The sequence below is a fragment of the Coregonus clupeaformis genome, unplaced genomic scaffold (assembly GCF_020615455.1).
Source record: "Coregonus clupeaformis isolate EN_2021a unplaced genomic scaffold, ASM2061545v1 scaf1922, whole genome shotgun sequence".
Lineage (NCBI taxonomy): Eukaryota > Metazoa > Chordata > Actinopteri > Salmoniformes > Salmonidae > Coregonus > Coregonus clupeaformis.
Window position 1 is genome coordinate 85,600 of NW_025535376.1, and position 15,755 is coordinate 101,354.

General features: G+C 43.5%; 1 protein-coding gene and 1 pseudogene across 1 annotated transcript; one reads left to right on the plus strand and one right to left on the minus strand.

The window, feature by feature from the left end:
- Window positions 1-306: 306 nt before the first annotated feature.
- LOC123487946 lies at window positions 307-5,308 on the plus strand (annotated as a pseudogene).
- A 4,812-nt stretch (window positions 5,309-10,120) lies between these two features.
- LOC123487945 (zinc finger protein 2 homolog) lies at window positions 10,121-11,873 on the minus strand (the record flags this gene model as incomplete). The annotated part of the gene is made up of 2 exons (XM_045218941.1): window positions 10,121-11,034; window positions 11,454-11,873. Coding segments are annotated over 2 exons (1,052 nt in total), but the record flags the coding sequence as incomplete, so codon positions are not given.
- Between the last annotated feature and the right edge of the window lie 3,882 nt (window positions 11,874-15,755).

Consider the following 15,755-nt stretch of genomic DNA (forward strand, 5'->3'; position numbering starts at 1 on the left):
GAGAGAGAGAGAGAGAGAGAGAGAGAGAGAGAGAGAGAGAGAGAGAGAGAGAGAGAGAGAGAGAAGAGAGAGAGAGAGAGAGAGAGAGACAGAGACAGAGAGAGAAGAGAGATAGAGACAGAGAGAGAGAGAGAGAGAGAGAGAGAGAGAGAGAGAGAGAGAGAGAGAGAGAGAGAGAGAGAGAGAGAGAGAGAGAGAGAGAGAGAGAGAGAGAGAGAGAGAGAGAGAGAGAGAGAGAGAGAGAGAGAGAGAGAGAGAGAGAGAGAGAGAGAGAGAGAGAGAGAGAGAGAGTTAGTTGCTGTAGCTAGTTAGTTAAAGTATACATAGGACATTTATAGAAGTTGACCAATTTTGTCGAAAATAGTTGGTACTTCTGTGTTCTATATTTTTGCCCAAATGTTAGCTAGCTAACTTTCTTAGCTAGCTAGCATTTCGTTCAACCAAGCAAGGACAGGTAGGTAGCCAGCTCAGCTAGCTAACTGTTAGCTAGCTAACATGAGTTCTCCTTTGGAGTAGGAGTAGCTAGCTAGAATATCAATTTGCGTAGCCCTGGCTTCAATACCTCATTGTCTAAGTATTGAAGGCAGTACACCTGCAAGAGGTGTGCACAAATAAAGGATGTCTAGCTAGTAACTTCGTTAGCCTGCGAGGAGGAGGAGGAGTAGTAGTAGTAGTAGTAGTAGTAGTTAGCTATAGCAGTTATAAGCAGGTTGCATTAGCTAGCTAGCTAGTTTGCCAGTTGAATCAAGTAGTACATCAGTGTTAATTTGTGTCAATAACAAAATCATCTTTACATTGAATGCTGCACAGACACAATTGTCTATTGATAGACATGTGACACTGTTAGTGACCTTTTGTTTTTTTCAGCGCAGGACAGGATGCCCCAGGAGAAGATGAAGAAGCCTCTAATATGGGGTGGTGCCTGCCCCAGCCCCAGACACCTCAAAACCTCAATTTCCGATCCAGGTACCCCCTTGGTTGGCATCCTGGGCACAGGTGACTTCTCCCGCTCCTTAGCCACCGGGCTGGTAGCTTCCGGGTACCGGGTGGTGGTGGGCAGCCGCAACCCCAAGCGCTGTGCCTCCCTCTTTCCCGAGGAGGCTGAGGTGACCACCCAGCACCAGGCTGCCACCCAGGCCGACCTGGTGTTCGTGGCCCTCTTCCCCGAGCACTACTCCACCCTGGCTGGGCTGAGGGAGCCGCTAGTGGGGAAGATTCTGGTGGATGTTAGTAACGGTACTAAGATCAACAGGGATAAGCAGTCCACGCGGAGCAGCTGGCCGATATCTTCCCAGAGAGCAGTGTGGTGAAGGGCTTCAATGTGATCTCGGCCTGGAGCCTGCAGACGGGGCCACGGGACGGCAGCAGATAGGTAAGGCCTAAGTCCTCTGAACACACAACAGTGCCAGAGAAGAGACAGACAGACATTACTACTCTGAATGACATTTGGACGTACAGTTTTTATATATTTCTTGCTCTAAACCGGACAATGTCTGCAGTTTATGTAATGTTAGATGTTTCACACATTCTCATCTTGCAACCATATTCTCACAGGTGTTGGTCATACGATGTCACTGTAGCTAAACGATGTGATGTAGGGTAGGCTATTGGTGAAGTATAGTGTCTCTTCAGTTGGGTTCTCCTTGGTGAAGATTCCCTTCCCTTAGCTGACACTCTTCTCTTTACTATCCAGGTGCTGATTTGCAGTGACAGCAGTAGGGCCAAGAGCGCTGTACTCCAGATCTGCTGCAGTCTAGGCTTCATCCCTGTTGACATGGGCCGCCTCTCCTCTGCCCAGGAGATAGAGAACACCCCCTGTACCTCTTCCCTTCGTGGCGTCTCCCTTGTCTCTCCACCCTCTGCCTTTTCCTCTTCTTCTACGCCTACAACTTCCTACGTGACGTCATCCACCCTTACGCCACGGCGGGGAAGAGCGCATTCTACAAAATGCCGGTGGAGGTGGTAAACGTGACTCTCCCTCGGTGGCCTTGGTGAACCTGGCTCTGGTCTACCTGCCGGGCCTCGTGGCTGCCTTCCTGCAGCTGTCGTGGGGCACCAAGTACAGGCGCTTCCCCAACTGGTTGGATCGCTGGCTGCAGCTTCGGAAGCAGTTGGGCCTCTGTGCCTTCCTCTGCGCAGCCCTGCATGCCGTCTATAGCCTGTGTTTGCCCATGCGCAGGTCTGCACGCTACAGTCTGCTCAATGCTGCCTTCAAACAGGTGAGAAAGCGTCATCAAACTATTTATAAATAGTGTAGCCTACATACTATAAATGAATTAGTATTGAAGTATAAATGTATGGGTCTAAACATAAGCATTAAAAACATTTCTACTCATCAGCATTTATAACGTTTTCAATATGGTAAAACATTTGTAATGGATTATGCATATTATAGTGTAACCACCTGACCTCACAGTAAGCAACAATGTGTGTTTGCTGTGCAGGTGAAGGCAGGCCAGGAGGACTCGTGGGTAGAGGAGAAGGTGTGAAGGATGGAGCTGTATCTGTCTATAGGCATCCTGGCCCTGGGCCTGCTCTCTCTGCTGGCTATCTCCTCACTGCCCACCGTGGGCAAATCTCTCAACTGGAGGGGAGTTCAGCTTCGTACAGGTCAGCACATTTGCACACACACACCTTTTCTGTGTACATGAGCAGTAAGTCAATGGAGCAGTCGAAGACTGGCAAAACACATTAACATTGTAGCCTACTGTAGAAAGACAACCTCTGAGGTCAAATCCCTGGAAAATGGAACCATTATAGTAAAGTTCCCCCTTTATGAATTCCGAGGCATGCGAGAAGAAGAGTTGACACGCATGCCTCGGAATTCATAAAGGGGGAACTTTACTATAATGGTTCCATTTTCCAGGGATTTGTCCTTCTTTGGAGCTTTTAGAACTTCCCCTTCATATGTATGTTAAGCTGATCCAGTCGGCGCCAGATTAGTCACATGCTGCTAGTCCCTGTGATAAAAGGCCTGGGTTCTGCTTGGCCTGTCAGAATGGCCTGTCTGCCAACAGCCCGGAGCCGCAGTAAAACATTCTCCATCAAGATTACAGTCTTGCAGTCCCTTAAGCTTGCAGCCAGCCAGACATAATGTAGTGAGTTCAGTCCTGCTGATTCATAGTGCGGACGACAGACGGACATGGCTTTAAGTGAGTTAGGCTGGTATTAGGAACTGTTAACTTGCCCAGACTTTCTTAACAGAGCCTTGTATAATTATTGGTAAAATGAGATGCATTAAGTATAAAAGTAATAAACATGTATCCTGAACAAAAGTATAAATGCAACAATCTCAACGATTTTACTGAGTTACAGTTCTTATAAGGAAAATAGTCAATTTAAATAAATAAATTAGGCCTAATCTATGGATTTCACATGACTGGGCAGCAGTGCAGCCATGGGTGGGCCCTGGAGGGAATAGGCTCACCCACTGGGGAAGCCAGGCCCAGCCAATCAGAATGAGTTTTTCCCCACAAAAGGGCTTTATTACGGACAGAAATACTCCTCAACATACCCCCCACCCTCCCTCTGACGATCCCGCAGGTGAAGAAGCCGGATGTGGAGGTCCTGGGCTGGTGTGGTTACATGTGGTCTGCAGTTGTGAAGCCAGTTGGATGTACTGCCAAATTCTGTAAAATTTTATTGGAGGCAGCTTATGGTAGAGAAATGAACATTCAATTCTCTGGCAACAGCTCTGGTGGACATTCCTGCAGTCAGCATGCCAATTGTACACTCCCTCAAAACTTGAGACATCTCTGGCATTGTGTTGTGACAAAACTGCAAATTTTAAAGTGGCCTTTTATTGTCCTCAGCACAACGTGAACCTGTGTGATGATCATGCTGTTTAATCAGCTTCTTGATATGCCACACCTGTCAAGTGGATGGATTATCTTGGCAAAGGAGAAATGCTCACTAACAGGGATGTAAACAAATTTGTGCACAAAATGTAAGAAAAATAAGCTTTTTTGTGCTTGTGGAACATTTCTGGGATTTTTTATTTCAGCTCATGAAACATGGGACCAACACTTTACATGTTGCGTTAATATTTTTGTTCAGTACACTTAGGGATGGGGATGAAATGGGTGAGTCACGACAGTGAACCTTCCCGCCTGTCAAGGGTAATTATAATTCAGCTGCTCTCTGTAGTGCCCTGTACTGTGCTAATAATTAGAGGGAACACACACACGCGCTGACTACAGGGGCTCATTAAGGACAAATGTTGAGCTTGTAGGTCATACTGTCCCCTTGGGCCTCTTTACTACACTCGTGAGCTAATATACTGCACATATAATATACCACTCAAGTCACCACTTCCTTTCACCTCACTAAGATGTTGAGTTATTAGGTTATGTAGAAGGTTCAAAGGTCAACAGCCAGATCCCCGGTGTTCTGTACATCTGGGTAGGCCAACCTCGTTTGCATTTACAGTCTTTCATAAAGGGGGTTTGATTGGGTATGGATGGAGTATTGGGGGATTTATAAGTTCAGAAGTGTATTTTTAAAACGTTCAATATAAAATGGGCCATCACCATCGGATCTCACGACCTGACATTGTATTGAATAAAAAAAACTGGATTTCAAACCAAATTAACTTATAGTGAGTCCATCTGAAGCCGGCTATCACCCAGATTCAGTTCAATTCAAATACGTTTTCTCCCCTCCAGTCCAGACTTGGCTACACCGCCCTGGTGATGGCCACCCTCCACACGCTGACCTACGGCTGGGACCGGGGCTTGGACCCGGAGCAGTATGGCTTCTACCTCCCTCCCACCTTCCTGCTGGTGCTGGCCCTGCCGCTGGCTGTGCTGCTGGGGAGGCTGGCTCTGTCCCTGCCGTGTGTGGCTCTCCGGCTGAGTCGTATCAGGAGGGGTTGGGAGAAGAGCCGAGCCATCCGCTTCACACTGCCTGAGGACGAGTGTAACGGGTCATCACAGGATGACATCAGTAATGTTTGAGAGAGATGCTTGGTTTAGTCTTACATGCAGGGTTGAATGAAGGAAGCATGGAAGACACACACACACACAGGCAAGTGGCGATGGGAGAGAAGTACTGACCGTGTCATTATAAGGGATGGAATATCACCAACAGTAGCCTTATGCATCAAAAACAATTTAGGGATTTCAATGGCCTTTGTTTTACTAGTGAACATGCTACTTGTTTGGATGCCATTTCATCTATAGCACTACTGTTTACCTTGGTATATTTATCAAGAGAAATGAACTATGGTTGTATTGCTCACTAAGCCTCCGGCACATGTACAGTTATGCATTTCGGATATGGCTATTATAGTGCTGCTTTTAAATTTGCTGCCGCTTACTCCCTTTAACTAAACTGGAAACCAGACATTGTCATTGTCTTCCTACTAGTCTCTTAGCCAGTCAAAAACTGGGCATACAATGCTATCGCACAAATCAAAATAAAAGTAGCCTCTGTCTCAGGCTTTCACTTCAATGTGAGCGAAGCCTGGGCATCCGAGGCTGTACTTGTAGTACTGTTAGATGCCTCAGCTCTGTCCTGCTCGCGGCTGAATCTGGCTCAGCTGTCTGATTTGCCTGCCCTGACGCTAAGGTCAGTCAGAGCCAAAATGTTGCAACTCACAACAATGTCATCGGTTGTTTGGGGGCGCCATGCCTGCTTCTGCTGTGTAATCGCTTCTTACTGCTCGGAGATGTGTTTAGAAAATAGACCTTTATATTTTCTGCCTTAGATTATTGTTGCACTTTTTTTACGCGTCAATGGATGCACTATAATGTTTAGACTTTACCTGGTCAGAGTCTTTCAAAGATCAAATGTGTGTCAAAGATTGGAGAAATGTACTATCAAGTCCCAAATTGTTGCTGGCACCAAACCCAGTCGAGGATGGCTCATGTTTTGTTTCTGTGTTGAAGTTACACTGTGATATAGGTATAATTTAAATATGACATTGTATAAAATGTACTAATTTTATTGAATGATCAAACAAACCTGCTGTCATGGTGACTCAATGGTACATCTGAAATTGTTGGAGCTATTTTATATTCTCTGACTGTTACATTTTTTCTTGCGTCACTTGTGGTTCTGTTAAATGTACGAATTTCCATTGGTTTATCCACAAAATGAAATCAAAGACATGAGCATTTGCACTAAAGAAATGTCTACTATTGCTAAGCATATTATAATATATGTAATGGAAAAATACCTATATTTCATCATGGCTCTTTTTAAACCCTTTAATTGGTTCTTAATCCATGGGCATATAGGGCATATTGGTGTTTCATTCTACAAAATTATATAAATCATATAATTGGTTTGTTACATTGTCTAAGTAGTTAACTAAAGATCTCCAATACGAACAGCTCTTAGTTGTGTTATTCACTCCTCTTCACGTCATGTTAGAGAATAGCTCTTAGTTGTTCACAATAATCCATGGGGCTGAGTGCCTTGTTGTTTAAATTCAATAACACCATAGATTTCAATCATATCAGTCTATTTTACCTTACAGGCCTAACTCAATATTAGGGATCTAATAACACCATAGAGAATCAAATCAAGCTTTATTTATACAGCACATTTCAGACATGGAATGGAACACAATGTGCTTCACAGGAAAAAAACTAATAAAAACAATTAAAATAAAAAACTAAATATTTATTACACAAATATAAGAGGATAAAAAAACTAAAGAATTACAATAAAAAAATGCACGACTAAAAAGCACCCTGAGGAACAGCACCACTAAAAAGGTGTGTTTTAAGATCTCTTTTTAAAAATGCCACAGTTTCGTTCCTCCTCATACACCTTAGCCAAATGCATTTAAACTCAGTTTTTCACAATTCCTGACATTTAATCCTAGTAGAAATGTCCCGTCTTAGGTCAGTTAGGATCACCACTTTATTTTAAGAATGTGAAATGTCAGAATAATAGTAGAGAGAAGGATTTATTTCAGCTTTTATTTCTTTCATCACATTCCCAGTGGGTCAGAAGTTTACATACACTCAATTAGTATTTGGTAGCATTACCTTTAAATTGTTTAACTTTGGTCAAACGTTACGGGTAGCATTCCACAAGCTTCCCACAATTAGTTGGGTGAATTTTGGCCCATTCCTCCTGACAGAGCTAGTGTAACTGAGTCAGGTTTGTAGGCCTCCTTGCTCGAACATGCTTTTTCAGTTCTGCCCACAAATGTTCTATAGGATTGAGGTCAGGGCTTTGTGATGGCCACTCCAATACCTTGACTTTGTTGTCCTTAAGCCATTTTGCCACAACTTTGGAAGTATGCTTGGGGTCATTGTCCATTTGGAAGACCTATTTGCGACCAAGCTTTAACTTCCTGACTGATGTCTTGAGATGTTGCTTCAATATATCCACATAATTTTCCTTCCGCATGATGCCATCTATTTTGTGAAGTGCACCAGACCCTCCTTCAGCAAATCACCCCCACAGCATGACGCTGCCACCCCCGTTCTTCACAGTTGGGATGGTGTTCTTCGGCTTGCAAGCGACCCCCCCACCCCCCTTTTTCCTCCAAACATAACGATGGTCATTATGGCCAAACAGTTCTATTTTTGTTTCATCAGACCAGAGGACATTTCTCCAAAAAGTACAATCTTTGTCCTCATGTGCAGTTGCAAACCGTAGTCTGGCTTTTTTATGGCGGTTTTGGAGCAGTGGCTTCTTCCTTGCCGAGCAGCTTTTCAGGTTATGTCGATATAGGACTCGTTTTACTGTGGATATAGATACTTTTGTACCTGTTGTTCTGGGATTGATTTGCACTTTTCGCACCAAAGTACGTTCATCTCTAGAAGACAGAACGCGTCTCCTTCCTGAGTGGTGTGACGGCTGCGTGGTCCCATGGTGTTTGTTTATACTTGTGTACTATTGTTTGTACAGATGAACGTGGTACCTTCAGGTGTTTGGAAATAGCTCCTAAGGATGAACCTTATGAATAGTTTGTTAACAAGAAATTTGTGGAGTGGTTGAAAAAATGAGTTTTAATGACTCCAACCTAAGTGTATGTAAACTTCCGACTTCAACTGTATATGAAATGTAATAACTAGTAAGCACACAGACTGTGTTTAAAACCCTGCTGTTAATATACAGTCTTGGTCAAAAGTTGAGTGACACAAATATTAATTTTCACAAAGTCTGCTGCCTCAGTTTTTATGATGGCAATTTGCATATACTCCCGACTGTTATGAAGTGATCAGATGAATTGCAATTAATTGCATTTTGCCATGAAAATGAACTTAATCCCCAAAAAACATTTCCACTGCATTTCAGCCCTGCCACAAAAGGACCAGCTGACATGTCAGTGATTCTCTCATTAACACAGGTGAGTGTTGACGAGGACAAGGCTGGAGATCATCCTGTCATGCTGATTGAGTTAGAATAACAGACTGGAAGATTTAAAAGGAGGGTGGTGCTTGAAATCATTGTTCTTCCTCCGTTAACCATTGTTACCTGCAAGGAAACACGTGCAGTCATCATTGCTTTGCACAAAAATGGCTTCACAGGCAAGGATATTGCTGCTAGTAAGATTGCACCTAAATCAACCATTGATCAGATCATCAAGAACTTCAAGGAGAGAGGCTCAATTGTTGTGAAGAAGGCTTCAGGGTGCCCAAAAAATCCAGCAAGCGCCAGTACCGTCTCCTAAAGTTGATTCAGCTGCGGGATCGGGGCACCACCAGTGCAGAGCTTGCTCAGGAATGGCAGCAGGCTTGTGTGACTGCATCTGCACGCACAGTGAGGCGAAGACTTTTGAAGGATGGCCTGGTATCAAGAAGGGCAGTGAGGAAGCCACTACTCTCCAGGAAAAAAATCAGGGACAGACTGATATTCTGCAAAAGGTACAGGGATTGAACTGCTGAGGACTAGGGTAAAGTCATTTTCTCTGATGAATCCCCTTTCCGGTTGTTTGGGGCATCCGGAAAAAAGCTTGTCCGGAGAAGACAAGGTGAGCGCTACCATCAGTCCTGTGTCATGCCAACAGTAAAGCATCCTGAGACCATTCATGTGTGGGGTTGCTTCTCAGCCAAGGGAGTGGGCTCACTCACAATTTTGCCTAAGAACACACCCATGAATAAAGAATGGTACCAACACATCCTCAGAGAGCAACTTCTCCCAACCATCCAAGAACAGTTTGGTGACGAACAATGCCTTTTCCAGCATGATGGAGCACGTTGACATAAGGCAAAAGTGATAACTAAGTGGCTTGGGGAACAAAACATCGAAATGTTGGGTCCATGGGCCAGGAAACTCCCCAGACCTTAATCCCATTGAGAACTTGTGGTCAATCCTCAAGAGGCGGGTGGACAAACAAAAACCCACCAATTCTGACAAACTCCAAGCATTGATTAGGCAAAAATGGGCTGCCATCAGTCAGGATGTGGCCCAGAAGTTAATTGATAGCATGCCATTGCAGAGGTCTTGAAATAGAAGGGTCAACACTGCAAATATTAACTCATTGCATGAACTTAACGTTATTGTCAATAAAAGCCATGGAATGCTTGTAATTATACTTCAGTATACCATAGTAACATCTGAGAAAAATATCTAAAAAACACTGAAGCAGCAAACTGTGTGGTTTGTTTGTTTTCTAGCAAGCTACCGAGGCGGCTGATGAGTCAGTGTTGTTGTTGAAAAAGCGTCCTGTCCATTGGAGGAAACAGCTCTTGAAAGACTCACATCGTCATCTGCTGACGGGAGTGGGTAACGCAGTTTGGGAAAAATATTCACTACACTGTGTTCATTCTGCCAAACAATATCATGTCATTTCAAAATAAGGTGAGCTGGATGGTAGACAGGGTTGATCATGGTGAGTTGGATGGTAGACAGGGTTGATCATGGTGATGGTGAATTGTCCTCAGACATTGTTATCAGTCTTCAGATCCCTCTAGCTTGCTCGCTAAGCAAACCAAATAAATCTACCTGCCAACATTTCTGTAATCTCTGGTGAACAGACTTAACTGGTATCATAGCATCTGTCAACAGACTGTGGGACGGCAGCGACTTAAGGGACTTTTCTGACCACATCCCAACTAGTCAACATGTTAAACGGACCCTTGCCTTAACCCTAACGATAGACTTGCAGAGAGAGGGGGAGGAGCTACCGCCCTGCTTTCTCTGAGCTGACCAATCCTGTTGTTGGGAAACACCCACACCATTCTGTTGTTGGGGGTACGTACGCCCACACCATTCAAACACAGACTATTTCACTCACATTGCAATTAATAGAAATCTGTAAATAATGGATAGTTAAAGTTATCAGAGGGTGGACCCCTTGTTGACAGTACATCAAATTACACTAAGGAAGGCCACATTAAGAAAGCTTGAGGTGGCAAAACTCACCCTGTAGGGCTTCTCTCCGGTGTATGTACACTAGTCTACCATTAACTGGATTAAGCTAACAAAAGTGGAAAGGTTACCCAACAGTGTGGTGTTTTCTCTTGTGTAAAGCCAGGTTTCCTGACTGAGTGAATCTCTTCCCACAATGATCACAACCAAAAGGTTTCTCTCCTGTGTGTGTTCTCTGGTGTAATACAAGTCCGTTTGAAGTGGTAAAGCTCATTCCACAGTCTGAGCAGTGGTAAGGCTTCTCTCCTGTGTGTGTTCTCTGGTGTACTACAAGTCCGTTTGAATTGGTGAAGCTCATTCCACAGTCTGAGCAGTGGTAAGGCTTCTCTCCTGTGTGTGTTCTCTGGTGTATTACCAGATGGTCTGATCTAGGAAAACTCTTCCCACATTGATCACAGCTGTAAGGTTTCTCTCCTGTGTGTATTCTCTTGTGTAAAACCAGGCTTCCAGACCGAGTGAATCTCTTCCCACATTGATTACAGCTATAAGATTTATCTCCCGTGTGTGTTCTCTGGTGTACTAGAAGTCCACCTGAAGTGGTTAAGCTCATTCCACAGTCTGAGCAGTGGTAAGGCTTCTCTCCTGTGTGTATTCTCTTGTGTACTAGAAGTCTGTTTGAAGTGGTGAAGCTCATTCCACAGTCTGAGCAGTGGTAAGGCTTCTCTCCTGTGTGTATTCTCTTGTGTCCAGCCAGGTTTCCTGAGTGAGTGAATCTCTTCCACACTGATCACAACCAAAAGGCTTCTCTCCTGTGTGTGTTCTCTGGTGTAATACAAGTCCGTTTGAAGTGGTGAAGCTCATTCCACAGTCTGAGCAGTGGTAAGGCTTCTCTCCTGTGTGTGTTCTCTGGTGTACTACAAGTCCGTTTGAATTGGTGAAGCTCATTCCACAGTCTGAGCAGTGGTAAGGCTTCTCTCCTGTGTGTGTTCTCTGGTGTATTACCAGATTGTGTGATCTAGGAAAACTCTTCCCACATTGATCACAGCTGTAAGGTTTCTCTCCTGTGTGTATTCTCTTGTGTAAAACCAGGCTTCCAGACCGAGTGAATCTCTTCCCACATTGATTACAGCTATAAGATTTATCTCCCGTGTGTGTTCTCTGGTGTACTAGAAGTCCACCTGAAGTGGTTAAGCTCATTCCACAGTCTGAGCAGTGGTAAGGCTTCTCTCCTGTGTGTGTTCTCTGGTGTATTACCAGATGTTCTGATCTAGGAAAACTCTTCCCACACTGATCACAGCTGTAAGGTTTCTCTCCTGTGTGTATTCTCTTGTGTTCAACCAGGCTTCCTGACTGAGTGAATCTCTTCCCACACTGATCACAACCAAAAGGCTTCTCTCCTGTGTGTATTCTCTTGTGTAAAGCCAGGCTTCCTGACCGAGTGAATCTCTTCCCACACTGATCACAACCAAAAGGCTTCTCTCCTGTGTGTATTCTCTTGTGTTCAACCAGGCTTCCTGACTGAGTGAATCTCTTCCCACACTGATCACAACAAAAAGGCTTCTCTCCTGTGTGTATTCTCTTGTGTTCAACCAGGCTTTCTGACTCAGTGAATCTCTTCCCACATTGATCACAGCTGTAAGGCTTCTCTCCTGTGTGTATTCTCTGGTGTGTTTTAAGTCTTGCTGAAGAGGTGAAACTCTTTCCACAGTCAAAGCAGCGGTGAGGTTTCTTCCCTGTAAGGCTCTGCTGGTGTTTTCTGAGGTGTTCTGATCTGGAGAGACTCTTCTCTGCCTCGTCAGCATCATGATGTTGGTTAGCCTCCCCAGATGATAAGCCCCTTCTACTGAGAGAGCGACGGTTAGGGCTGTCCCCTGTGAAACAAAGACAGACAGTTATGGTTCCTTCTTCATATCGAAGTTAGTTCAAGGCCCAGCTTTCCAAACTCTTGTGATCAGATTTGAGCATTTTGGATGGGTTAAAATCATCAATGTAACCAATGGGGTAGGAGTGCTTCTAATGATTATACATTTTAAGAAGGTTAGTGATTGTATTTAATGGTAATTAAGGACATCTAGGGAGTGTCCCAAAATAAATGTATGTAAGAGCATAAACCCACTCCGTCCCGGTGTTTTCCTGCAGTCGACCAGCAGCACAGACACCCTCTTCAGACCCAGCAGTAAGTTACCAGGAGAGGCACGACCTGGGGACCCCAAGAGGGGGAGGGGGGAGGAGGGTTGGAGGGAGAGGGAGGAGGGGGTGGGATAGGTGTTTCCTGTGAATCCCAAAAAGAGGGTAGTGGAGTTCAAGTTAGTACACTGAGGGTAAAACAACACAACAATGGTATGATGAGGTCTTGCATTTAAATGGGAGACGGCCACAATGGAGTGGAAACAATGCCCCCTTGCTGTTTAAGACTTAATGGACACCAAATACATTTTTTCCAAACACTGCTTCTTCATTCCGGTCCGTTGAACAACAGGAAGTTACCAAACAAAAATGTGTTTTTCAACAATGGGTTCATGATATAGCTTGCAACTTGTAAACGATTACCCATTCCTAAAAGTGAGTATTACTTTCACAGAATGTTAAAGATAATCCACAGTCTGTTTGCTTGCTACGCAGATTTCCAGCGCTCAAATATTGTAACTGTATGTAACACGCACGATATGAACCCGGGGCTCCCAAGGGAGAAACCAATATCTTACACTTCAGACCAATAGGACATTCCCTATCGGGAAAAAGGGCAAATTGATTTAGCTTATTTTTTATTTTAGACTCTGTAATGATGCAATGTCATGGTATTGTGGGGACAGAGTTACTAGATAATTAGTCTGGTGCCAGGAAGTCTACATTCCTTATGTCAAAGTAGGTTAGTGATGGTCAGGGTAGTGTGAGTGATGGACAGGATGTAGTGACCTGAGGGCAAAGGGCAATAAGAACAGAGACAGGGTGGCCTATGATGGTTTCCAGGTGGATGTGAAAGGAAGGAGGACCAAGAGGGTATATAAAAGGTAGAGGGTCTTCTTTGTTAGTTAGTTGGAAACAGCAAAACGGCATAGCTATGTCCGTTGGTGTTTCTAACCCGGTACCGATCATTAAATACAGAATGTCTAAGTATATCCTTGATTCTTTGAACAGAAACTCATCATAACAGACTCCAATTACTTTCTATGTGAGAATTCCAATAATATTTTTGGGCATTGCTGGCGATGGAATCAGCCAATAACCAAAGGGATGGAAGTATAGACAGCGTTCCTTGATCTGATCTACAGGCTATTTGATCTGATCTTCAGGCTATTTGATCTGATCTACAGGATATGCATCAGAGACTATTTTGAAACGTTAACCTAATATAATACATTGCCTTTAGAACGTCTGCACTCCCTTGAACCTTTTTCACATTTTGTTACATTACAATGTGGGATTTAAATATATTAAATAGATTTTTTTTGTAATCGATGTGCTAATTTCAAATTGTCAATGTGGCTTTGATTGTATAGTTGATGTTACGTTGGAAAGCTTTATGTTAATGACAGTTTGCGATAGAACACATGAAAAAAAGGGTGGGTGTCATGTTTTGGCTGACAAATGTACTAAAATGTAATAACATCAAAACTATGAAATAACACATATGGAATCATGCTGTAACCAACGAAGTGTTAAACAAATCAAAATATATTCCAGGTGACTACCTCATGAAGATGGTTGAGAGAATGCCAAGAGTGTGCAAAGCTGTCATCAAAGCAAAGGGTGGCTACTTTGAAGAATCTCAAATATAAAATATATTTTGATACTACATCATTCCATATGTGTTATTTCATAGTGTTGATGTCTTCACTATTATTCTACAACGTAAAAATAAAGAAAAACCCTTGAATGAGTAGGAGTGTCCAAACTTTTGATTGGTACTGTATATATTTCTTTCCACTTTCAAATGGTACAACAAAGTCGTTTAGAGGTAGAGGGCTGTGGGCTCCGACAGAGATCATTGCAGCGCGGTCCGTATTTTACACGTTGAGGGCAGTCAGACAGAAAACGTTGTGATAAATATACTTGTTCCGCAGATTATTTGGAAACGGTGTCTTTCTGCTGTGTATGCGTTAGCCTAGCTATTGTACTAAAAGCACCTCTGTCAAATTATTCACACACTAGCCTACCAGGCTACCTATGAATGGGCGAATAAATCACTTGGCAGTTATCTTTCGATGGAAATTCACTTAAATATAATTAGGCTATAGTTTACTACAGTGTCTGTTAATAGAAAGAAGTTGGGGACGCTCAACCAACGTGAGTCGAGGTGAAATCCCAAAATGTGATTATCAATATAAAGCAAAAGGCGCAACATGGGGATCGAGTCTTCTCCTTCTCAATATATATTAATTATCCATTTATTTGTCTCTGACTGAAAATATTCCCGCTCCTAAAAGACAGGCTATATCCTACGTGCAAAACGTAGGTCAAGAAAAAGTGCAACGGACCGCTCATCTTTCTTGCTGTTTCAAGTTCAGCAGCCATACCTCTCCTCTCCTCGTTCAGCAGCCATACCTCTCCTCTCCTAGTTCAGCAGCCATACCTCTCCTCTCCTAGTTCAGCAGCCATACCTCTCCTCTCCTCGTTCAGCAGCCATACCTCTCCTCTCCTAGTTCAGCAGCCATACCTCTCCTCTCCTAGTTCAGCAGCCATACCTCTCCTCTCCTGTCCTAGTTCAGCAGCCATACCTCTCCTCTCCTCTCCTAGTTCAGCAGCCATACCTCTCCTCTCCTAGTTCAGCAGCCATACCTCTCCTCTCCTAGTTCAGCAGCCATACCTCTCCTCTCCTAGTTCAGCAGCCATACCTCTCCTCTCCTAGTTGGGCGTGCCAGATTAGGTGAGCGTTTGGTCTCAATTAAATAGAGTAGTCTATATATGAATGGACAGATAAGCACGGCAGTTATCTTCCCAAGTAAATTAACTTCCTAAATATTATTAGGCTATACAGTTCCTATGGAAAGTCTACACCCACTATAACTTTTTTCACATTATGTTGCTTTACCAAGTGGGATTGAAATAGATTTGATTATAATTTTTTGTAATTGATCTACACAAAATACTCCATAATGTGAAAGTGAAAACAAAATTCTACGAATTTGTACAAACAAATAACTAAAATATTGTCATTGCATAAGTATTCACCCCCTTTGTTTAGGTAAGCCTAAATTAGTTCATAAGTAAAGTTGGTGGTAAGAAATCACATAATAAGTGATATGGACTGTAAAATAATAGCGGTTAACATGATTTTTTTGAATGACAACCCATCCTCTGTTAATAATGATGTTGTGTATGGTATATTAAGCCACCCAGACACGTCAAAGATGTTCACAATAATCCCCAATAATGACCACCTGCAACCCTGTACATGTGACTATTCACAATAAATCGGCAACTGGTAAGCTGCTAGTAGAGTAGCCTACAGCCGACTGGTAAGCTGCTAGTGGAGTAGC